The 26428-nt window shown below is 37.6% G+C and overlaps 1 protein-coding gene across 1 annotated transcript; it reads right to left on the bottom strand.

Moving 5' to 3' along the window:
- Nucleotides 1–13312: 13312 nt before the first annotated feature.
- On the bottom strand, nucleotides 13313–15932 carry ADAM21 (ADAM metallopeptidase domain 21). Its single transcript, XM_045554720.1, has one exon. It carries the CDS (start codon nucleotides 15717–15719, stop codon nucleotides 13551–13553), a length of 2169 nt encoding a protein of 722 aa, XP_045410676.1. The 5' UTR covers nucleotides 15720–15932; the 3' UTR covers nucleotides 13313–13550.
- Nucleotides 15933–26428: the final 10496 nt, after the last annotated feature.

The raw sequence follows: 26428 nt of genomic DNA, 5'->3' as shown, positions 1-26428 counted from the left end.
CTACCTTTACCATGAGCATGTCAAACAATCAACTTAAAACCAATTCACTATAGAACTAACTTTAATTTTAATTTTAGCCATAGGCCTAGCCTATGAGTGAATTCAAAAGGGAAGAATTGAATATGGTAATTAGTTTAAACCAAAACAAATTATTTTGACCCTTAAAATATAATATTTCATACTTACCAACATGCCTTCAATTTATATTAACATCATCTTAGCGTACATTACATCCTTAATAGGGCTATTAATATATTGAGCTCACCTAGCATCCTCATTATTATGTTTAGAAGACATATTATCATAATTTATTCTAGGAACACTGGTAGTATTAAATATGTACTTCACACTATCCACCATAATACCAATCATTTTACTAGTTTTTGCAGCTTGTGAGGCTGCTATAGGTCTAGCATTACATATGGCCTTGACTATGTGCAAAACATAAATCTTCTTCAATATTAAAAATTATTGTCCTCACAGTTATTCTGTTGACATATATTCCAAAAAATTCTATAATGTAAATCAATATAATTATTTACAGCTTATTAATTAGTCTCTTCAGATTGTTTCTCTTAAATCAGTGTAATTCAAACAGCTTAGGTTTCTCATTAATCATTTTTTTGACTCACTACCAGCTCCCCTTCTTACATTAATAACTTGGCTACTTCCCATAATAATTCTAGCTACCCAACATCATCTCTCCAAAGAACCAGAGACTGGGAAAAACCACACATCTCAGAATTAATTCTCCTATAAATATTCTTAATTATGAAATTTAACGCTATGGAATTAATTTTATTTTATATCCTTTTTGAAGTAACATTAATTCCAACTGTAATCATTATCACCTGATGGGGAAACAAACAGAATGACTCTATTCCCTATCATGTACACTAACTAGTTCTTAGCCTCAACTGCTAGCATAGTTCAAATTCCATAGGCTCACTAAATTTTTAAATAATCCACTACTGACTTCAAACATTACCCAACTCATAATCTAACATTGTTTTATGACTAGTGTGCATAATGGCATTCATAATAAAAACACTCTTTTATGGCCTCCACCTTTGAGTGCCAAAGCACATGTAGAAGCCCCAGTTGCTAGATCTGCAATTCTTTTTTTTTTTTTTTTTTTTGAGACAGAGTCTCGCTCTGTTGCCCGGGCTAGAGTGAGTGCCGTGGCGTCAGCCTAACTCACAGGAACCTCAAACTCCTGGGCTCAAGCGATCCTACTGCCTCAGCCTCCCGAGTAGCTGGGACTACAGGCATGTGCCATCATGCCTGGCTAATTTTTTCTATATAGATTTTTAGCTGTCCAAATCCTTTCTTTCTATTTTTAGTAGAGACGGGGTCTCACTCTTGCTCAGGCTGGTCTCAAACTCCTGACCTCGAGCCATCCACCCGCTTCGGCCTCCCAGAGTGCTAGGATTACAGGCGTGAGCCACCGCGCCCGGCCTAGATCTGCAATTCTTGCAGCCATATTACTGACATTAGAGGCTATGGCATACTACAAATTATTAGTTTATTAAATCCACTGACAATATATAGCCTACCTCTTTTTATGCTTTCCAAATGAAAAATAATTATACCAAGCTCTTTTTGATTATGACTAACAGACAGAATCACTCATTGCATAGTCATCTGTAAGCCATATAGCACCAGTAATTGTACCAATCTTTATCCTAACACCAGGGAATTTTATAGGAGCTATAGCCCTAATATTAGGTTGGTGCAAAAGTAATTGCGGTTTCAGACTGTGAATTTTAAATCATTATAACTAGGTTCAAACACATCTTTACTAATCAAAGTAGGAACCATTACACTCAACACGTTTTTGCCAACGAGAAATGTTTGTTTATTCCTGTAGCATAAAAATCCATGCTTCGGGATTCAAAGAACTCTTAGAAAGCATTTTCTGTATACTGCTGGTTGTGGAAGCGTTTTCCCTGCACAAAGTTGTCGAGATGCTTGAAGAAGTGGTAGCTGGCGAGAGGTTAGGTGAATATGGCGCTGAGGCAAAACTTCGTAGCCTGATTTGTTCAACTTCTGAAGCAATAATCCCCTTTTCCTCTGTTTATCTGCCGAGATGTAAATTATGGCCGAATCATTCAATACACTCCAACAGAACACCTGTATTCTTTATTTGCTTCCTTATTCACATAGGACAAGGCCTATGTTATATATATCATATACTTTTCTGGAAACTTGAAATGTTGGAATTATCTTATTATTTACAGTAATAGCTATAGCATTTCTATGTAAATCTTACCATGTTATGTTCTGCAATGAGGACAAATATGCCGAGGAGGAACTGTAACTGTGAATCTACTTTCAGCCAACTCACATGTCAGTGCTAATTAGCACAATGAATTTGAGGAGCATCCTCAGTGGATAAAGCCACCCTCATGAGATTCTTTACTTTCCACTTTATGCTACCATTCATTATTTTCACCCTAGTCATTACTCACCTCTATTTCTATGTAAAACAGAATGTAATAATCCATCAGGAATCTCGTCCAACACAGAAAATATTCCATTTTGTCCTTATACCACAATTAAAGATAACCAAGGATATCTTTAGTTTAAATTCCAGTTTAATTTTTCTGTAGCCAGAGAATAAACTCTGTACAAACTTAGTCCTTTGACTGTGTCAAGACTTGCACTATGGCCTAGAATATGATCTCTTTTGATACATGTGTCAAATGGACTTGAAAATAATATGCATTCTTTTTTTTTTTTTTTTCTTTTTCTAACTTTTACTTCTCTGACTCCAGGTCGGTCATGCAGCATTCAACTTTGACAAGTCCACTGACATAGTGACAGTCTGAAACAGAAAACCTCCTTTGGGAGACCAATGTGGGACAATGAGTTTTCTACAATAGCTACCTCCCACCCCAAGTAAGTACATTCTCCTCTAGTTCATGGAATTGGCAGAGTTAGGGTTTAGGAAAGGTATTACAGCATGTTGAACACTCTTGGGAAGAAAATAATATGCATTCTGCAATCTGGGTGGCTGTGGGATAGTGCTCCATAAATGACAATTAGGTTCAATTAGTTAGTGTTATTATTCAGGTAATCTATCTCCTTACCAAAGTTTTGTCTGTGCGTTCTATCAAGTATTACAACCTCTCGTTTTTATTGTTGATTTTTCTATCAACTCTGGAAAACAGTATGGAGGTTCCTCAAAAAAACTAAAATAGAATTACCTTCTTATTCGGCAATCTCACTAGTGGTGAGAAATCAGTATGTTGAAGAAATGTCTGTACTCCCATGTTTATTGCAGCATTATTCATAATAGCCAAGATATGGAAACAATCTGTGTGCAGTAATTACTGAATGGATTTTTAAAACGTGCTATATATATATACACAATGGAATGCTATTCAGCCTTAAAAAAAAAAAGAACATTCTGTCATGTGACAACATGGATGAATTTAGAGGGCATTATATTAAGTAAAATAAGCCAGGTGCACAGAGACAAATGCCATATAATCTGACTTACAATGTGGAATCTAAAAATGTTGAATTCATAGAAGTAGACAGTAAGCAGCCTGGGAGCAGACCCTGGACCCCTGCCAAAACAGCTCTTTTGCCTGCCTTTGTGGAGTCTGAAGGTAGGCTCACCTGATCCAGCCTTGCCCAGTCCCACCTCTCTACCCACCTCTGCTGTGGTGGAAAATAAGGAGACCCCTGGTAGCTCTAGGGCTCTGCCCACCACCTGGGGCATTCAAGTACTTTTCCTGAGGGGCTAGAGCAGGTCACAGGTCCCAAAAAACAACACTGCAGCTGGCTCCTTCCAGGATGCACCACCTACTGGCAAGGAGGATAACTTGCACAGCCCTTTACAGGATTTACTGACTCAATCATACGAGGTATGGCTGATTCTTACCTAGCAATGCTAATGTAAGAGAAAAATGTTACAGGTAAACAATCAAAGAAGTTAAATATAAATTTTGTAATCTTTAGTTTAAAAAGCTAATATTGATATGAACTCATGATTTTTAATCTCCTTTATTTGTATATAATTTATATATAATAACATTAATGTACCCATGTTAAATATAACAATTTAATGAGTTTTGACACATGCATACATAAAGATATAGAACAATATACCATTACCCCTGTGATTTCCTTGTGCCCCCTGCAATTAATCTCTTCTATCCTCTATTTTATGCTGCTGCTGCTATGATTTCTATCACTATTGATTTCTATTATGGCCTACTTTAGAAATTCATGTAAATTCAATTGAATAGTATTATTCTTTGAGTCCTGCTTTGTTCACTCAGCATTTTTTTTGAGATTCATCAAGGCTTTTCTTGTATAAATAGTTTGTTCCTTTCTATTGCCTGGAAGTATTCTATCATGTGATTCTAATAAAACAGGTGATTGTTTATTCAATCACCTGCTGATGAATCTTTATGTAGTTTCCAGTATTTTGGCTGTTTATAAATAAAGTTGCAATGGATATTCACTTATAAGTGCTTGGGAAACGTATGTTTAATTTCTGCTGGGTAAACCCCTAAGAATACAATTGTTGGCATAGAATAAGTGTATATTTAATTTTGTAAGAAAGTTCCCAAAATGAGTTCCAAATGATTATAACATTTTATACTCTCATCAGCAGTGCATCTGAACTCCTGGTATTATAAGACTTTCTAACTTTACCACTTTAGTAGATCTGTAGTGATATGTACTTGTAATTTAACTTGTATTTCATAATGACTAATGTACTGGCATTTTTTAACATATTTACCAACCTTTGTATATCTTCTTTTGGAAGTATTTTTTTCATATACTCTGCCCATTTTAAAATGGATTGTTCCTCTTCATCTCCCTGAGTTTTAAAGGTTATTTTTATATTCTGGATACAAACCCCCTTTTTTATATATATGTACCTTGAATATTTTCTCCCAATCATTTTTTTACCAGTGTCCTTGGAAAAGCAGAAAATTTTAATTTTAATTACATCCAATTTACCAATTATTTTATGGTCAGTGCATTTCTGGGTGCTACATAAAAAAATCTTTGCTTACCCTAATGTTATATAGATTCTCCCCTATTTTTGAGAATTCAACATATGTGATGTATCTTGAGTTTATTTCTCTCTATATGGAAGGTGGTGGCAAGTTTCATTTATTATTAGTAAGACATCCAGTTGTGCCAGAATTGTTATTGAGACAACTTTCATTTCCTCATTGAATGACCTTGTCAAATTTACCATAAAATCAATATAGCATATATTTATGGATCTTCTAGGCTCCCTATTCTGTCCCATTGATCCATATGTCTCTTCTTAGACCAATGCTACACAGTTTTGATTAGGCAGCATAGCTAGATCTCAAAAAATATACTGAGTGAAGGAAGCTAGATTCAAAAGAATACATGCTATTTGAATTCATATGAAATTCTAGAATAGTCAATATTCTTTAATGATAGAAATCATAGCAGTAGCTACCTAAGGTAGGGGATGCAGGACTGGTTGCTTAAGGGCACAAGGAAATTTGGAGGGTAATGATATACTTCCTTTTAAAATTGTTTTGGCTAATCTAGATTATTTATATTTGGGCTAATCTAGATATTACATTCCAAATGTGGAAATTTGGATTTTCATATAAATTTTAGAATAAGTTTCTCAATTTCTACATAGATGTCTTCTGGGATTTGTATTGTTGTGGCATGGAATCTGTAGATCCGTTCAACTAATGTCGCATTTCTCATATCTCTAATTCATGTACTAGAGTCATTGTATAACCAGGGCACTATTTCCATCTGTACCTTATCCTAATATACCACAAAGGAGAGTCTTAGTTTATTTATTTATTTATTTATTTATTTTTGAGACAGAGTCTTACTCTGTTGCCTGGGCTAGAGTGCCGTGGCGTCAGCCTAGCTCACAGCAACCTCAAACTCCTGGGCTCAAGCAATCCTCCTGCCTCCACCTCCTGAGTAGCTGGGACTACAGGCATGCACTACCATGCCCAGCTAATTTTTTCTATATATATTTTTAGTTGTCCATATAATTTCTTTCTATTTTTAGTAGAGACGAGGGTCTCACTCTTGCTCAGGCTGGTGTCGAACTCCTGAGCTCAAAGGATCCACCCGTCTCAGCCTCCCAGAGTGCTAGGATTACAGGTGTGAGCCACCGCGCCTGGCCGAGAGTCTTAGTTTATAATGCTACTGCACACTGGTTGTTACAAACCTACTTGCTGCAACTATGAGTCCTAGTTGCTATCTGACAAGTAAATGATCAAATTCTAGACTCTTGCCTCCTATGAGTCTGCCTTTTAAGGAACACTTCTGCTACCAACAGCCTAAACACGCCCTGAGACATGGGTTTGAGTGTGAGTAATTTATTTGGGATGTAATCCAAAGATTTGAGTGCCTGGTGAAGGAGGAGGAAACTGAGACAGGAAAGGGATAAAAGACAATCAAGCATTCATTAATGGGTGAATGACCACGTGAGCCACTAGGACACAATTATACTATGGACTCTCTGAGAGACAGTATCCAATATCTCAGAGTTGTCCCACGAGGATTGAGGAAGTTATAATGTTCATTCATAAAACATCTCTCATTGGTTGAGAGTTGCTTCCAGACGCATTAACCCCCCCTTGCCTCCAGCCTGCTCCATGAATGACCCAAGTATACTCTTGAAAAGTAGAAAGCCATTAGTGTGTATAGAAATTGTCACCAGTAGTACAGATAATCTCAAGGTTCAGACTAAGAGGATACAGGCAGGCACCACTAGCATCTACTATACCATACTTTCCAACCCCGAATACCTTTACTTTTACTCTGACTTCCCTAGGATTGCATCTCCCAAACAAAGCATTTGAATTTAGCCCTTGCCTCAGCAATTTTTTTTCTAGGGAAGTTAGGTGCAGTAGATGCTGATGTCCCACCCTACATCCCTTTGTCCCACCGTAGTTCACTTGCAGCCACAGTAGACAATTTCTATGCTCTGACAGTTCTCCACTTCAAGTGCTTGTATCTCAGGTCTTCTCTTCCTGACAGCTTTCTTCTAAACCATGGGAAAATATTTCAAAGTATGTTTCACATGACTTCTTAGAAAATCCACAGGGATGACTCCAGTAGCCCACAGAGGAAACCTGCTCATTAACCAACCCTTTTTTTGTGCTTCCCAAATAAACTAACTCTACCTAAATCTTTATCTCTGTGTCTGCTTTTTGGGGAACCCAAATAAAAACAAACAGCAGGTATGATTACATACTTGTTATAAATAGCGTAATTCTAATTACACTACTTGTTATATGTTATAAATAGTGTAATTGTAATGACGTGCCTTGATACATTGACTGATCTGGCCCTAATTAACTCAACCAATTTAACTCTACAGTCATAGTTACTATACAAAAACTATACAGCTTTTCTTAAAATTAAAGTATTATAAAATTTGATGCTTCTTGTAAAAATTTACAAACAATAAGTAAAATAATAAGTAAAATACTGTGACTCAAACAAATTAACTTTGAAATATAATAGAGAATCTCAACCAGTAAAGCAGTAAAAAGGGGCTTATTCAATAAAGTGTATCAGGACAACTGGCTACCTACTTGAAAAAGTATATGATTGGATTCCTATGTCATTTCTTATAGCAAAATAAATTCCAGATTTAAGCATAAAAGCTGAAGCCAACATTATCCCAGGAAAAAAATTCAATCATTCCAAAGTTATCACATGTAGAAATACAAAACTCAACAAATGTAAAAGAATATTAGATTGATAAATTTTACTATAATCAACTTCAAATACTTTTTACAACAAACAATTTCAAAATAGAATTAAGAAACTGAAGCAGCTATTATTTGTTTCCATATGGACATATATACTTACAACATGTGAATCTTTCTCTGATAGTCAGGTTTAATCATATCATATTCTTGATTCACTCTTTCCTATTTCTATGGCTCCACCAGATGTCCTTTTCTCCTTTGTGTTCCTGGCTGGTACACTGTTAGACCTTTTCCTTGTCTACTCCTAGAGTGCATCAAACCATACAGGGGTGATCACAAGTGACAGGGGCACACAAGTGGGGCAACTAATATGATGGGGACGGGACAAGGTCTCACTCTGTTGCCTAGGCTGCAATGCAGTGGTGCAATCATAGCTCACTGTAACTGCTCACTATAACCTCAAATTTCTGTGCTGAAGCAATCCTCCTGCCTCAGTCTTCCAAGTAGCTGGCACTACAGGTGTGTGCCATCATGCCCAGCTAATTTTTCAAAGAAAAATTTTGTAGAGACAGGGCCTTGCTATGTTGTCCAGGCTGGTCTCAAACTCTGGCCTCAAGCAATCCTCTTGTCTTGGCCTCCCAAAGTGCTGGCATTATAGGCATGATAAGCCACTGTGCCTGGTCTCATCTAACATTTTATAAGAAATACTTTTCCAAAGATATAACATTTAACCTCTATTGAGAGAAAAATAGGAGTTTTCTAGTTTAAGGAAGTGGGAGAGGTTAGTAAACAGCATTTGGGGGATGAGAATTGCATGTATAAATGTGCAAGAAAATAACACAGTCAAAAATTTTTTGAACAGAAAATAGTTAAAGGATGCCAAGTTGGGAAAGCATAATGAAAAATGATATCCAAAAGCTCATTTGGCTTAATTTACAGAGTGCCATTCTAAGTTAACTGGATAATACAAAGGATACCTGATTATATCTGCGATTTCAAGAGACAGGCTTTCCAAAACCACTGAGAATAGACTGAAGAAAAGACAAGTTGGGTACAAAAAGACCAGCAAAGTGCACCAGGTACAAACAGCAGCATTTTAAATACATATATTTTAAATATTCAAAGTTTAATTTTTAGCAAGAGCCCCAACAGTCTTAAAATAAATAGGACTGGACTGACATCACCAAGGTGGCAAAGTATTATTTTAAATTTTCCTAGTTAATATCATGCATTTAATACTTCATTCAAGTACTCATCATTACTTCCCTCAAACATTTATTATGTATTAGGCACTGTTCCAAGTATTGGGGTTATGACAGTGAGCAAAACAGATTAAAGAAACCTGCCCTCATGGAGTTTATATTCTAGAATCAAAGCAAGCTTCAAAAAGATATCCAAATTGCCAAATTAAGACAAAGAGAATAGATACTATATCAAAAAGAAAGATCACGAATGACCTAATGTCACACATCTAGGAACTAGATAAGCAAGAACAAACCAAGCCTAAAATTAGCAGAAGACAAGAAATAAAAAAGACCAGAAAAGAATAAAATGAATTTGAAACAAACAAAAACCCAACAATGCAAAGGATTAATGAAATGAAAACTTGGTTCTTTGGAAACATAAAAATAAAACAAAACAAAACAAAAACAAAAACAAAAACAAAAAGATAGACCACTAGCTAGATTAACCAAGAAAAGAAGAGAGGAGATTTAAATAAGATTAATCAGAAATGAAAAAGGAGACATTACAACTGATGCCACAGAAATACAAAAGATCATCCAACACTACTATGAATATCTCTATGTACAAAAACTAGAAAATCTAGAGAAAATGCATAGATTTTTGGAAACACACAATCTCCCAAGCTTGAATGAGGAAGAATTAGAAATCCTGAACAGACCAATAACAAGAATGTGATTGAATCAGTAATAACAAAATTTCTCAACAACAACTGAAAAAGCCCAGGACAAGATGGATTCTCAACCAAATTCTATCAGACCTACAAAGAAGAACTAGTACCTATCTGACTGAAACTGTTCCAAAATATTGAGAAAGAGTAAATCCTTCCTAACTCATTTCACAAAACCAGTATCCCCCTAATACCAGAGTCAGGAAAACAAACAACAAGAAAAGAATACCACAGAACAGTATCCATGATGAACATAGATAGATGCAGAGCTCCTCAAGAAAATACTAGAAAACCAATCCAAAAGCACATCAAAGGATAATTTTCACCACAATCAAGTGGGTTTCATCCCAGGGATACAAGGATGGTTCAACATATACAAATCAATAACTGTGATTCACCTTACAAACAAAATTAAAAACAAAAACCATATAATCATCTAAATTGATATAGAAAAAGGATTTAATAAAATCCAGCATCACTTCATGATGAAAACCCTCAAAATTCTCAGCATAGAAGGAAGATACTTCAAAGTAATAAAATCCATATATGACAAACCCACAGCCAACATCATACTGAATGGGGAAAATTTGAAGGCATTCCTCCTAAGAACTGGAAAAAGACAAGGACGCCTACATTCAACACTCTTATTCAACAAAGTACTGGTAGTTCTAGCCAGAGCAATCAGGAAAGAGAAAGAAATAAAGGGCATCTAAATCAGGAAAGAGGAGGTGAAACTATCCCTGTTTGCTGATGATATAATCTTATACTTAGAAAACCCTAAAGACTCCTCCAAAAGACTACTTGAATTGATAAATTCAGTAAAGCCTCAGGTTTAAAAATCAATGTACATAAATCAATAGCATTTCTATATGCTAATAATAGCCAAGCTGAGAATCAAATCAAGATCTCAATACCATTTACAATAGTTGCAAAGAAAATAAAATACCTAGGAATATATTTAACTAAGGATGTGAAGATCTCTACAAAGAGAACTACGAAACACAGGTGAAAGAAATCCAGATGACAGAAACAAACAGGAAAACACCGCATACTCATGAATTGAAAGAATCAATATTGTTAAAATGTCCATACCGACCCAAGTGATTTATAGATTCAATGCAATTCCCATCAAAATACCAATATCATTTTTCACAGAATTAGAAAAAACAATTCTAAATTTCATATGGAATCAAAAAAGTGCCCAAATAGCCAAAGCCATCCTAAGCAAAAAGAATTAATCTGGAGGCATCACATTACCCGACTTCAAATTATACTACAAGGCTATAGTAACCAAAACAACATGTTAAAAGTAGATACGCAGATCAATGGAACAGAATAGAAAACCCAGAAATAAAAACATACACATACAACTAACTGATCTTCGATAAAGCAGACAAAAACATACACTGGGGAGAGGATGCCCCATTCAATAAATGGTGCTGGGAAAAATGGAAAGCCACGTGCAGAAGAATAAAACTGGATCCCTATCTCTCACCATACACAAAACTTAAGATGGATTGAAGACTGAAATGGAAGACCCGAAACCATAAAAATTCTAAAAGAAAACCTAGGAAAGTTGACCATACACTGTATGATGAGTCGGTAAAAAACACATCTGCACCAGAGTGTTTATAGAAGCACAATTCACAATTGCAAAGATGTGGACACAAGTGCCCACTAATACATGAGTGGATTAACAAAATGTGGTATATGTATACCATGGAGTTCTACTCAGCCATAAAAAAAAAAAAATGACGAACTACCTATTATATTTGTCTTGGATGGAGCTGGAGCCCAGTCTTCTAAGTGAAGTATCACAAAAACAGAAAAACAAACACCCCATGTACTCACCATTAAATTGGTACTAATTGATCAACACTAATGTGCACATATGGGAAGTAACATTCATAAGGTGTCGGCAGATGGAAGGGGGGAGGAGAGGATGGATAAATCCATCAGATGGGTGTGTGCTGCCTGGGGAGATGGGCATGCTTGTCGGGCAGTGCAAAGGCAATTTAGGTAACCAAAGTGTTTGTACCCCCCTAATACTCTGAAATAAAAATTAAAAATTAAAAAAAAGGAAACCTAGGAAAAACTCCTCTGACATTGGACTAGGAAAAGAATTATGACTGAGACTGCAAAAGCAAATACAAGAAAAACAAAAATAGACAAAAGGGACTTAACTAAACTGAAAAGTTTCTGCACAGCAAAAGAAATAATCAACAGAGTAAACAGACAACCAACAGGATGAGAGACAATATCTGCAAACTATACATCCAAGCAAAGAACTAATATCCAGATTCTATAAGGAACACAAATAAATCAACAAGATAAAAACAAACAACCCTCTTAAAAAGTAGGCAAATGACAAGAACAGACACTTTTCAAAAGAAGATATACAAATGTTCAACATCACTAATCATCAAGGAAATATAAATTAAAACCACAATGAGATACCACCTTACCCCATCAGAATGGTCATTATTAAAAAAATCAAAAATCAATAGATATTAGTGTAGATGTGGTGAAAAGGGAAGACTTACACAGTGTTGATGGGAATGTAATTTAGTACAACCTCTCTTGAACATGGCACGGAGATTTCTCAAAGTAGATCTACCATTTGATCCAACAATCCCATTACTGGATATCTACCCAAAGAAAAAGAAGTTATTACATAAAAAGACATCTGCACTCATGTTTATCACAGCACAATTCACAATCGCAAAGATAAGGAATCAACCTAAATGCCTATCAACAAATGGGTGGATAAAGAAAATGTGATACACACACACACACACCATAGAATACTATTCAGCCATAAAAAAGAATGAAATAATGTCTTTGGAGCAACTTGGATGGAATTAGAGGCCATTCTCATAAGAGAAGTATCTCAGGAATGGAAAACTAAATACTTGTTTTCACTTACAAGTGGGAGCTAAGTAATGGATATGCCTGAGCATTCAGAGGGGTATAAACAGACACTGGATACTCAGAAAGGGAGAGGGTATGAGCGGGGTGAGGTATGAAAACTTACCTATTGGGTAAAGTGTACACTATTTGAGTGACAGGTACAACAAAAGTTTGATTGCACCACTGTCCAATTTATCCATATTAACACAAAACCATTTGTATCCCCTAAATCCATTGAAATAAATAAATACATACATATATATACACAAAAAGAATAGAGCCTGGCTTGGTGGCTCACACCTGTAATCCCAACATTTTAGTAGGCCAGTGTAGGAGGAGCACTTGAATCCAGGAGTCTGAGGTTACAATGAGTTATGATCTTGCCATTGCACTCCAGACTGGGTGGCAGAGTGAGATCCTGTCTCTAAATAAATGAATTAAATAAATAAGTAAATAAGTAAGAAAGAGAAACAGGATAAACAAGCTTGGCTAGGAAGCACACAGGGAACAAGGTCGGGAGTTTTTATTAATATTAAACAAACAATTTGTTTATACTTAACAAAAATTCATTTCCTTCTCTTTTGGTTACCAAATAAGCCCACGGAGATGAATAGGACAAACATTGTTATCATCCCCTGTTTCAGATTTTGAAGCGGAATCTCAGAAAATTAAAGTCAATTTCTAAATTGCTAAATGGCAGTCAAGAGGCAAGACTCACTCCTAGATATGCTGATTTCTGTCTCCTGTCTTTCTCATAAGTCACACCTATGCATAAGAAACACAAAAGAACTAAAGAAAGGGTAAGATGGAACTTTATTTGCTGCTTTAAACCAATGAACAGTAGGTAGGAACATGTTAGGAATTATTTGTACTTAATGACAGTATTTCTGATACTGATGGAAGGGAAGATTCCTGCATTTTTCAGTAAACAATCAGAAATGTGCTCAGTTTTTGGCACGTACTAACATTTCTACAGCTAAGAGACCAAAACTCAATAATGCATGGGATAGTAAATTAGAGAATTTTTTTTAACCTGATGAGTGAACCGTAGTCTCCTGGGGACCAGAATAGTGTCGAAAATACATAACGAGCCCAACAGTACACAGAAAAATTAAAACAGACAAAGAAGGAATCACAATTAGTGGCAAGAAAACTCTTCCTTTTGCAGATGCTGGGCCACTGTCAACACTACCTCCGTAGCCTCTGAGCAGACAGTAGGGTGGGGACCACCCATAGCCACAGTGGCAGTGATGCTTGTTATTGCAGATCCCCTTCATATTGCAGGTCTCAGGAAGGCAGACTTGTGACAGGACAGATAGACTGACACACTTCTTGTGGATGCAGATCTTTCCTGGGCCACATGCAGTGCCATCTTTAACTTCACCAACGTCAGGTATGTCCATTCCTAAATGATAGTCGACCCCCCAGCAGGTGACGCCGTTGATGTGAGTGTGCTGCACAGCAGAATGATCTTGGAGAGAAGGAATGGCTCCCACATTCTGACACTGAACTCTCCCACAAAAGATATCAGAAGTATTACATTTTAGGTATGCCGTTCCATTTATACCACAGTGACCAAAACGGTTTCCCTGGGAGTTGATTTCTTTATAGCAATTCCAAGGCGCACTCTTTGCACCTTTACCAAAAATCTCCCTGCACTGTTGGTCATGGTTATTACATCTCTTTTGATAGCAGTAGGCACTGTCACTACAGGGGATCCCGTCCTGCACATATCTATCTTCTGGACATTGATGGGATGTCCCATTGCACCACTCTGGAAGGTCACATTCATTGACCTGTTGTCTACAGAGTTCCCCTGGTGACATGAATTTGCAGTCTTTACAACAAAGCCCAAAAGCACAAGCAGCACCAGGCCTCAGAGTGCAGTTCAACAGACAACAGGGATCTTGTTCACACTGCTGTACAGATCCACAGTCACACTCCTCTTCTCTTTCAACCACGCCGTTCCCACAGCGCTTCAACATAAAGACTTCCTCTGGTCTTGGAAAATTGTGCAGGCATGATCCCTGGTTTAAAGTGGTCTTCATAAAATCAGCATAACTGCAATTGGTGAATTTCTCTGCTGGCACTCTGAAAGCACTCATGATACAACCTTTTTCCCCACAAAAACAGAACTGCTCATCATGCTGCATACCCAAAGTGTGACCTAATTCATGGGTCACAGTGTTGGCAAAAAGATACCAGGTGTCTCCTTGGAAATTATCAACTCCACAATCAATAGGAGGCCGACATATTCCTGCAACATAGGCTATACCAAATATACTTATAAGAGGATTTTTTATGAAAATATGTGCAGCATCATGCTGTATCTGGGAAAGACTGATTTGTTTCCATTGAGAGAAATTTTCCAGGACCTGTTCTATACTTATTATTGGAAAAACATTTCCTTGATTCCAGATTTCAATCCCAACCAAAATTACATAAGTATCCAACTGCTGATACATGGAATCCACTATGTTGATAACAAGAAATACATCCTGTTGCACATTTGAGAAGTTGCTTTGGAAGTAAATGAAGAAATCGTGGTTTACCACCACAACTAGCTCCAGAAACCATGCATGGGTCCACCAGTTACCAGCAGAATTTTGTTTCAGAGCTGAGTTCTCAACCACTTCAAATTCCAAGTGTTGGTATGCTATTTCCTTTTCTTTTAAGGCACATCTCATGGGTAGGAATTGTGTCTCGTTAGTGTTTATCTTATAAACCAGGTGTTCAAATGTGGTAGAGTGCCTGATGGGTTCAATTTCGTAAGTGAGGTCATTTATTTGTAACATCCCTTGAAAGCCCCCAAAACAGGTACTGAAAACAACCAGAGACCCAGGCGCTCCCTCCACATAGCCATGATAGTAACAGTCATCAGGGACAAAGGGCTGATCCTCCAAGAGGGCATGCTGCTCTGTGTAGGTGAACACTGGGAAATGACTGGAAATCAAGAGCTTCTTGACCCTCATGTGGACAATATGTCTCTGTCCCCCAAACAGCAGGCTATAGGAGAGCCATCCCGGAGCATTTGCACCTCTGCCTCTGCTTGTTACCTTCAAGGGAATCACTATTTCTGGGGAGCTGAGGCATTGCGAGGGCCCGGCCTGGGACAGGTCAGGTGGGTACCAAGACACCCCAAGCCAGAGCAGCAGTAGAGTGACTCTCATGGATGCTCCAGCCTCCACAGCCAACATTTATGGCACCATCTGTCCAGAGCAGAAGAGTGCAGAGTGTGGGGAACTGCTGGTCTGGCTCCTGCTGGATGCTCAGGGTGCAGGGCTGACCTTTATAGATCTGTGTCCTGGCATAGTTGGATCATCAGAACTGCAATGCTGAAAATAAAAATAAAAAGACAGGTGGGGATGGTGATAGGATTGGGTAATAAAGTTGGGAAAGAAAAAGCATGGAGAGACAAAAAACTGATTGATGCGTCAAGAAAATACTTTGGATTTGGTTTTAATAAATGGGGTTGGGGAATTAGAGGGTATAGATAAAACAATATTGGCTATATGTTGATAACTGTTGAAGTGGAAGAGAGGTATTTATATACTTATTCAATTTTTATAGGTGGTATGAAAACGTCCATAAGAAGTTAAAGCAAAAGTAAAGAGACTTAATAGTGGGGTGACTTTATATCTCAACTTGTGCAAGACAGTATTGGTTTATGCCTGTTGCCTTTGCAATAACTATTGATAGTCTCCCCCCTTTTGACTGTGAAAACTGGAGACATCAAAAATAATCACAACAATTATCACATCAATTTGCATCAGTCTTATGGTTTACTTTAGTTTTTCTTATCTCAAAGTGATTTACTCTCTCCTCATTGGATTCTCCTTCACTCATAACACTATTAGACTGCAAAATCCTTATTGCAGGGTTAATGATTTTCACTCATTTTATAATAGTGTCTTCTATAGTGCCGAGTATATCTCTGTATACAGTGAAAAATGCAAAAAGGGAGGAGTGGTGGTGAACTGCCTTGGATTATAAATGAATACTACTTAAAATGTATTCTTATTTGATTAAAATTTTTAGAAGAGGAAAAACATGCGTAAAAACCTGACATCCTCTAAGGGTATGTATGGGGAGAACAATGTTGTTCTCTCCAGTTACCGGCAGGAGAATCCCCAAAACAAAAGGAAATGCCTTCAGAAGAGAAAATGAGAATCTATGTAGTTTAAAGACCTTGCGAAAAGGAACTCCGTCTCGTTAGGACAAAGGCATCAGAGTGCCTGGTATTTTAGGATAGCCAGGGAGAGTCCCAATGTTTGCTCAAATATATTTACCAACAGTATTTGAAAGTGGGGAATTTCTGCACCTGGCATACAGTCTGGCTGGCAACACTCATCTATTTCTTCCCTTATTCATTAAGTAAGCATTTATGTATTTGGAGCGTACAAAGTGCAGGACATTTACTAGATATTATTTTAAAAAACCACACATCATTAAATGAATTATCAATATATGGAGAAATTGGTGGCAGGAGCAAGAATAAACTTTAGGGGGCCTATAACATTGTATTCAATATTTTGTATATTTTGTAAATTACACGCCCTTTTCTTTTGCTGAGGGGACAACACGTAGATTTCATCATAGTCTCAAATGACTGACAAAAATGAGGCTAAGAAACACTAAACCTGTGTAAAAACAGACAAGTAAACAGACAATTATAATATATCATCTAAATCAGATTAGTCTGAGGCTAATAAAGTTTAGGTTTCAGGGAGCCTCATTGTACAGACTTCCATAATGAGTCTGGAAGGGGCCCAGCAATGGACTTTATAAAAGTCACCAAATTAAAGGCCGGGCACGGTGGCTCACGCCTGTAATCCTAGCACTCTGGGAGGACGAGGCAGGTGGATCGCTCGAGGTCAGGAGTTCGAGACCAGCCTGAGCAATAGTGAGACCCCATCTCTACTAAAAATAGAAAGAAATTATCTGGCCAACTAAAAAAAAAAATATATATATAGAAAAAATTAGCCGGGCATGGTGGCACATGCCTGTAGTCCCAGCTACTCAGGAGGCTGAGGCAGTAGGATCGCTTAAGCCCAGGAGTTTGAGGCTGCTGTGAGCTAGGCTGACGCCACGGCACTCACTCTAGCCTGGGCAACAGAGGGAGACTCTGTCTGAAAAAAAAAAAAAAAAAGTCACCAAATTAACAGTTTTCAAAATTAGTTCACTATAAAAGAAAAATGTGAAATGCACTGAAATATTACAATTCATATATAAAGGACCTGACAAAGGTTTTCTAAAATTTGGTAATAATGTATGTCATTATTTATCTCACTATCAATAACAGGTTGTGGAGCTGAATTTTTTTCTAAGCTATTAATGATACAAAATAAATTTTTAGCAAACATGCTGGGGAAAGAACATGCCCTTCAGTTCTTGCCTTAGAAATTTTAACAAAGTAATTGTCATAGAGAGGCAATTAAGTGGCAATTAAAAAACCATAGGGAAAACATATTATATAAGTGTGTCAGGAAGTTAATTAATGTAAGTATAAGGGAGTAAATTTTGTGATGTTTATGGTGTTTTCAACCTTTTAAAATTTATAATTTATTTCTTTCTTATGCTAAATAAATGTTCATTTTTATACATATTTTTTACAATTGTAATTTGGTATTCTTTTTCTTAATATAGGCCTGTCATCATGTAGATGCATCAGGCCTCAAAATTTGATTCCACCCCTGATTGTAATAAACATATTGATGAAGGTAAGTGTAGTTTCTCATAAGAACACAAAGGAAGAGCATCTAAATCAAGCTAATCCAAGAAGCCTTGCATAGAAGATAGAAAAATGAAGATGTCAAACCCAACACCAATCATCTCCTGGACTCTGAATCCACTTCTAATCAATGCTTTCTTTACCCCTTATTCAAGTTCCCCAATAATATCCCTCCATACACCTTCCCCTGTGCCTTCCAGAGTCTTCCTTTAGTGACAAAGGAAGACAGAGAAAGAAGAAATCAAACCCCATCCTCAATCTCTTCATACAAATCTCCCTACATCTACTTACTTTATTAAATCTGAGCTTCAACAGAATTCACTGCTTGCCCGAAGGCTTGCTCTACAGAAGCCCCATTCTCAGAAGTCACATGTACCACATGGTCCAGAATGTGACTTCCTGTTCTCCACACCTCACAAAGTCAATACCAAACCATTCATCCTATAATATCTAGCTGCACTATTTTTTATATTTCTCGTCAACCACCCCTATCACTCTTGCACAAACTTCAAAAGCTTTGGCACCTGACTGATAGTTATTCTCCATCAAAAATCCTACTGTCCTTGTAGCTAATATTAGCCAGTGTATAGACAACCCATCTGAAAACTGGAAGGTTTTAAATGGTTACTTCTTCAGTTCATCATCAGTGTAACTCGTGGGTTTACCCACTCACGGTCATAATTTATACCTTGTCATCATACAAAAAGTTCTTATATCCTAAGCAATTTACCAACAGTTTAAATCCTTCCAGCTCTCCCTTACTCTTGCTATTTCTATTTTTCAAACTCAAAGAGAACCCAAATACTTTTGTCTTTCATTGTCTCCCAATTTCTCTCAATCTCACACCTTTGTCTTCCATGTCATTTGAGCCATCACTTCAACCACTGTGTGCCAAAATCTTTAACTCTCTAAAGTCCTACTTACAACACAAATCTGGAGGTGGGAGTCAGAGAACTGTATTAATCTTGTCATATAATTTCTCGACTCCTACATCAAAGCCACCAATGGTACTATGGAAAAAAAAAATCCAAAACAATGTGCTTGTTAGAGACTTAAAAAGATAATGTACAATCAGACCTGGAATGGCATGTCCTATCTCCATAGCCTAAGGAATGGAGACATGAATTCAGCAAATGTTTCAAACCCTCCCATCCCTTATTTTTCCTCTTCTTTATTGTCCTGGATATTACATTCACACCTCCTTAATGTTCTGAGTTTCCTCATTTACGTATAGTGCCAGTAGCTGAAAATTCATTTTCATTGCCTTTCAATCACAGTATAGTTAACCGAGTACCGTTTTCCTTTCTAATATAAAATATTTAAGTTTTTTATTTGCCCTAGATTTGCTATGTGGATGGGGAGGACTTGTTTCAGTCTGAACAATACCCTTCCATTAACTTGCCTGTAGAGCCTGGCTCCACCTGAGCAGTTTCCATTGCTGTAAGGTAGGCACCATATTCCACAAGGTCCAAGTAGCACCCAAGAGAAAAAAAAAACTTCCAAGGACAAACATCTCTAAACTGGGGTGAAATCCTAACTTCCAGATTTGCTCTCAGTATCACTCTTGATGTGTTTTCTACTTGTTATGGAGTAGGAGTTGTTATGGATGGGAGGATGGAAAGTGGGAAGAACTAATAAAAGATACACTGCTGTGGAGGAGACTGATTAGCTGCATGAACCTCTTTCATATTATTGTTTTTCTTGGAGCTTAGCATGAGAATAGGCAAGAATAGGAAAATAACTCCAAAGAATCTTTCAGCCAGACATTTTTGTCTTCATTCCTAGTTCTCCAGAGACCAACTCCTGAAGGAACATCATTCTACCATCAATACTATGAAGTGGTGCCACTAAAACTCCATGTTCTCTAACATAATTGGACTCTCAAATTAGATATCAGATCTCCTCCACATGTTTTATAAACTCTTTCTTCCTTTCCCTGCAGCTATCTCAAATTTCTCAACACCCCTACCTACTCATCTCCCCTCTTACCCTAATGTCCTAATGCACTGTTCTTCCATCTCTCTGTCACTAATATCCAACCCATTACAGAGTCATGGGATTAATTTAGTTGGTTATGAGCTGCAGTTTTTTTCTTTAAGGAAATAGAAGATTCTTAGCAACTCTTGCACACTTGGTGCCAAAAATTTGGGACCGTATGTGTGTGTGAGGCCACTAGGTCACAATATAAAATGGATCATTTTCTCTGGAACACAGCAAAAAATATATCTACAGTGATACCAAATTCAAGGGCAAAATGGTTTCTAGGCTTTTCACCATTACAAATCTATCTGAATCCATATCCATATATACCTCTTCTCTACCTCACTCCCCACCCAAGTCTCAGTGGAAGCATGATTTCCTCCCAGATTCAGGTAGTAGCCCCATACTTTCTGTTCTAGATCTTATCTTCTACCTACTTGAGGGCTGATTCTATCAGTTTTCCCTACTCTCAACTGTATCTTCATCTTCTCCTATTTTGCCTGTTTTTATTGGCGACTGGGGTAAGCAACTCATCCTGATATGCTTGCGAATGTCCTGGTTTTAAAACTGAAAGTCCTGCATCCCAGCAACCTCCTCTGTTCCAGCCAAACCAGAATGGTTGGTTACCCTACTCCCTAGCCATACTCAAGTCACTCCCATCTTTAAAAAGTAAAACAAAACAAAAATTAAGAAATGTCACATTATCCAAAGGGCTACTCTAGATACCAACTTATTCATAGAACCAAACTTGATGAATGACCTACCAGTAAAAGAAACAGTAGTTTCCATGGCCCTTTCTGTTTAGATGGTTTGTACCACCCTTTATCAATGAACAAGATTTGTAGTTGAGACCACACAGAACACAGGGAAATATAAGCTCTCCCCCTTTTATCTCTCAGGTTACTAAATTCTAGATTTAGCTGCTTAGCAACAAAGATCTTTCACTTCTATAGAAATAACTGGCTCTCAAGGACATTGTGCTCTGCTCTATCATTTCTATACAATTTTGAATTTAATATAATGGGAGTTGGATAGCCTCCTCAGCTCCAGCCTATGTTCTTCTACAGTGTAGAGTCACTTCTGCTTCATAATTTTGCTCATGCATTGCATTGGCCAAGACAGTCTAATCACTTTTCACTATTGGACTAAATTATAGTAACTTTCTAGGGTAAGATCAAATTCCACTTGATATTGTACCACTTCCCTTACTACTATCATATTCAATGAACTTTTATAACATTAATAAACTTGCTATTTTCTGTTTTATATGTTATTAAAATTTCATCTCTTATTAGACTATAATGTTTGTTAGGAGAATATGTTCAAAGTGGTTGGTCAAGAATTTATGGGATAGTGATTGGCAAAATATATAATTGTTAATGAACCCACAAGGGGGTTCAATGTTGCTCACTGCACAAAAAACCAATTACTGAGACAAAAAGGATTGTGAAGGAAGAAAGGATTTATTGCAGGAGACACATCTACTGGGAGAGGAAGGTATGAACTGCCTCAAAGCCACCTCCCTTATCAACAGGGTCAGGGGTTTTTCTAGAGGTGAAATGAATAATGGATGAGGGGAGTGAGCATCACTATGTGTTTGGGTTGGAGTGTAGGGCACACAAGCACAGTCAGAAATCATGCTAGTACATACATCCCATTTTCAAAAAATGGCAGATAAGTCCCACCCAGGGTGGCGATTTTAGTATTAAAATGAACTAGGTGTTAATATTTGTCATTCTTTCAGCCTTATGAGCAGGCTCAATGGGTCCTTGGGCACAATTTGTGGTAGAGTATTGCATATCTTGTCTTCTCCAGACAAACGAGTGTGTAAGGCTTTGTAGTTATCTCATGACTATTGTGGTCTGGAGTGCGAGAAAAAGACCACCTAAAGACCAAAACTGAGCCAAATTATGAGTCTTTATTAGTTGGCCAGCGACTACCCTCTGCACCGCTAAGAGACAGCTTCACAGAGAGCAGTCCTGAGCCAGGAGAGGCCAGCTCTTTTAAAGGCAAAAACTACACTGTGAAAAACTATCTAATTGCACAAGCAAGGTTACAGAAGCCAAAGAAATCGTTAATCTTAGCCACGATACATTCTTATCTCGTTTCAGCAGGATTGGGGAGAGGTTGGGAGCTTTCCATAGCTTTGAGGTGGGCTTTCGTAGGAGTCACACAGCTAAAATTTAACTCTGAAGTAGTATGGTTACAGACAACATTAATCTTAGTTAAAAATACATTTCACATTCCACTTTTTGCTTATCTAGGTACAGCCCTATGTTGGGCGCCTCAGTGCTCCAGGGCGTTTCGACCCTGAGCTGACTGCTAGTTTATCTTATGGACAGTTGTGTGTAATGCACCGCCCTACCCCTTATTCTCTAAGCTAAAACATACTAGCAGAAGCAAGATGGCAGGTTCGGAGACAGATAAGGGTCAGCTGGAAATTTTCCACTCTCCTAAGCAAGCAAACATAATACAGAAGCTAATTTCTGGTTATTGGCTGCCTATGGTCCCTAGGCCCTAACAATGACTGCAAGGAAGAGCCACCATTTCTGGGAAAGAAACTCCACAGGGAATGCATCAGTGTGACAGAAAGTTACAAAGTTCTGCTCAGCAAATCTTACTGACCTGGGAACTTGAAACATAAGAGAACTACAAGAAAAAAAAACTACAAAAAATGTTTTCTTGCTTATGGAGCTGGTTACATAATCTGAGCTCAACCATACATTAATAAAAATTGGATACAGGCTGGGTGTGGTGGCTCACACCTGTAATCTCAGCAATTTGGGAGGCCAAGGCAAGAGTATTGCTTGAGGCCAGGAGTTCAAGATCAGCCTGGACAACATAGCAAGACCCCAACTCTACAAAAAAACAAATTAGCCAGGCACAGTGGTGCACACCTCTAGTCCTAGCTACTTAGGAGTCTGAGGCAGGAGGATCGCTTGAGCCCAGGAGATCAAGGTTACAGTAAGCTATGAAAAAGCAATCCCATTTACAATAGCTACTCAAAATATAGAATACGATCCAGAAATCCCACTTCTGAGTATATACTCAAAAGAACTGAATCAGAATCTGAAAGAGATATCTACATTCCCATGTTCATTGCAGCACTATTTATAATAGCAAAGCATGTTAACAATCTAAATGTCCACCAATAGATGAATGGATAGGGAAAATGTAATATAAACACACAACGGAATATTATTCAGCTTTAAAAAATAAACGAATCATGCCATTTGTTACAACATGAGTAAACTTGGAAGATATGCTAAGTGAAATAAGCCAGACACAGAATAACAAATACTAAATGATCTCACTTATATCAGGAATCTTAATTGTCAAACTCATAGATGCAGAGATTAGAATGGTTACCGGGGGGTAGGGGAGGAAGAATTGAGAGGTGATGATCAAAGAGTACATAGTTTAAATTATGCAAGATGAATAAGTCCTAGAGATCTACTGTACAGCATAGTACATATATCTAACAATACCATATTGTATAATTAAAAATTCATTAAGAGTGTAGACCTTACTTTAAATGTTCTTTTAAGAACAAGAGGGAAGAAACTTCTAGAGGCAATAGTTGAGTGTAGGGCACTATGGCTTTTGTATGTCAATCATACTTCAATTAAAAAAATGCCTGGGTATCAGTTGTCCATCTCTACAAGTATACTCCCAAAATTCCAGCTATACGGATCCAAGGTTAAAAACATTACCTTTAAGGGATTTTTCTTATGTTTTATGTCTAAATAAGCCATACATATTATATGCAAACCAAGAATGCAGGCCACACATTTGAATTGCAAATTCTCAATTCTACCGAGACCAAAAGAAAGTTCTGTAGCAGCACCACCACCTTTATCTTTCCTAGAAAGCCAAAGTTATAAAGAAAATATCTCAAAAATGAACAATCACAATCTTTGAAGAAAATTTGTTGCTTCAACTGTTCTTGCCAAGTAAGAGTAGGACCCATGCAAAATATCAATGTTTACTTCCAGTTGGTCTGTACTCACCGTATTTACCTTTTCATTTCTGAATTCCTAATATATAACATACTGGCTGTAGCATAATAAGTGAAGGGGAAATGAGTTATGTGCTAGAAAGCTAGTCTATGGCTCCAGTTGCTCATAAAGCTCTGATTCCTTCAAATTTCTATTAAATACTTGTGGGAATCCCCAAGGGGTTTGCCACATTTGTTCCACTGAGGAGATCTTCTGTCAGATCTACTGTCATGCAGTACATTCACCTTCTCCTGAGTTAGTTTGTTCCAATGATGTCTCCTACCACTGATAATGTCAAAGGAGGAAACTATACTGTCAACACCAGGGGTGAGGAACGTTTTCATGTTAGAAGGCTGCATTAATTTAGCTGTAATTACATAAGGCCACATTCAAGAAACTTCAATTAGCCATACTTAAAAATGTACATCATTTTGTAAAAATCTAACTATGTACTTAATTTCAAAAAATGAAAACTATTTGTTAATTTTAAAGTTAACTAACATTTTAATGACTTTGTTGTGTCTGCTTTTGGTTGGAAAGCATTTGAATATTTGGTTGCAGCACGGAGGTCCACGGTTCCAGTTGATCCTCTAGATAGGTGTCAGTTGTTTGTGACCTTAAGGGCGTCTTGATGTGGGTCAGGTAGGAGAATGTAGATTTGCACCAATAAGTGGTTGAAAGGCAAGAAAGCATTTTGGGGGCATGTTGCTGAAGGTATGGGTATTATGCATTTTTCCATATTTCAACTGGATCTTCTTAGCATCAAACAATGACTTTAAAATGTCCCCTACTGAGAGCTCAATCAATTCCATCTGTAGTTCTTTAGGTATGTTGGTGATATCAACAAAGTGACACTGAAATGCTCAGTTGGGGAAGACTGCAGTTCTGCCTCAGCAGCGGAGCAACCCCAGTGCTCCTGAAGGGACTTGGAGAAGGGGAATTTTCCTCTCTCTTACCCACCATTAGGTACACAGGAGCGTGACATGGGTGCACCTGTAGGATGGTCTTTCTGGGGCATTTTGGAGTGACTGCATCCCTATGGGAGGTGTGCCCTCCAGGGTCAGGCCTGCACAAGGGGTGCAGTCCCACTCCCTCTCTACACAGAATGTCAGTATTCCCAAAGATGGACAGAGGTGCCTATCAACTGAATATCTGAAACAACAGCATAGGGACATTGTGGGGAGGCAGATTACTTTTCTGCCAGCCTGGTAGTACACGTGAGGTAGCTTCTTCCCTTTCCCCGTGAAGAACTCCCCCAGTGCATTTCACCGGGAGCTCCCCCAGCCACCTCTGTCAGGGCTGATACTTTTGCCCATCATTGTGGTATTGGATATACCCATCTGCTTCAGCTGCAGCCGGTTCTCACCTGTAGATACCTCCTACTACCCTGAAGGCTGAACTGCATTTCAACACAGTGAAAAAAATTCTAGGGGAAAAAAGTACACACCTCTAGGGAAGGAGATAAGCTTCAAGAAACTTCTACCATTCCAGCCCCGCAGGAGACAGGAATCTGCTCGTACACACAGTACACTGCTACTACAATCACCCGAGAAAGCCACTGCACAAAGATTTTCGATACCCAAGGAACCCATGCAAAGTTGTTGCCACTAAGCACCGAGAGGCGAAGCTAGGTGAACATAAACTATACACGTTATAGTCACATCCTCAAAAGGGGAAAAAAAACTAGTTGAATCAAAAATAAATTCAAAAATAGGAAGAAGAAATAGTCTATCTAGATGTGAATGAACCAGAAAAATAATTCTGGCAATATGAAAAAACAAAGTTTTACAATGCCCCCAAAGGATCACACTAATTCTCCAGTAACGGATGGAAACCAGAATGAAATCTTTGAAATGCCAGTTAAAGAATTCAAAATAATTGATTATAAAGTTGCTCAATGAGACCCACAAGAAAGTTGAAAACAAACATAAAGAAATAAAAAAAAAATTCAGGATGTGAATGAAAAATGTTCTAAAGAGATAGATACTTTAAAAGAACTTCTAGAAAGATTGAATTAGGGAATTTCAAATTGCGGCGGAAAGTTTTAACAATAGACTTGACCAAGCAGAAGAAAGAATTTCAGAACTTGAAGGCAAGGCTTTTGAATTAATCCAATCAGAAAAAACTAAAATAATAATAATAATTAAAAAAAATAAACAAAGTCTCCAAGTAATACATGATTATGTAAAATATATAA

Source organism: Lemur catta, chromosome 1 (genome assembly GCF_020740605.2).
Source record: "Lemur catta isolate mLemCat1 chromosome 1, mLemCat1.pri, whole genome shotgun sequence".
NCBI classification, from domain to species: domain Eukaryota; kingdom Metazoa; phylum Chordata; class Mammalia; order Primates; family Lemuridae; genus Lemur; species Lemur catta.
Note: the sequence above shows the minus strand (reverse complement) of the source record. Positions and strands in the feature narration are given on the sequence as shown.

What these genes read in the sequence shown, in the direction of transcription:
- ADAM21 (XM_045554720.1), bottom strand. Translation starts at nt 15,719, where the DNA reads ATGTTGGCTGTGGAGGCTGGAGCATCCATGAGAGTCACTCTACTGCTG.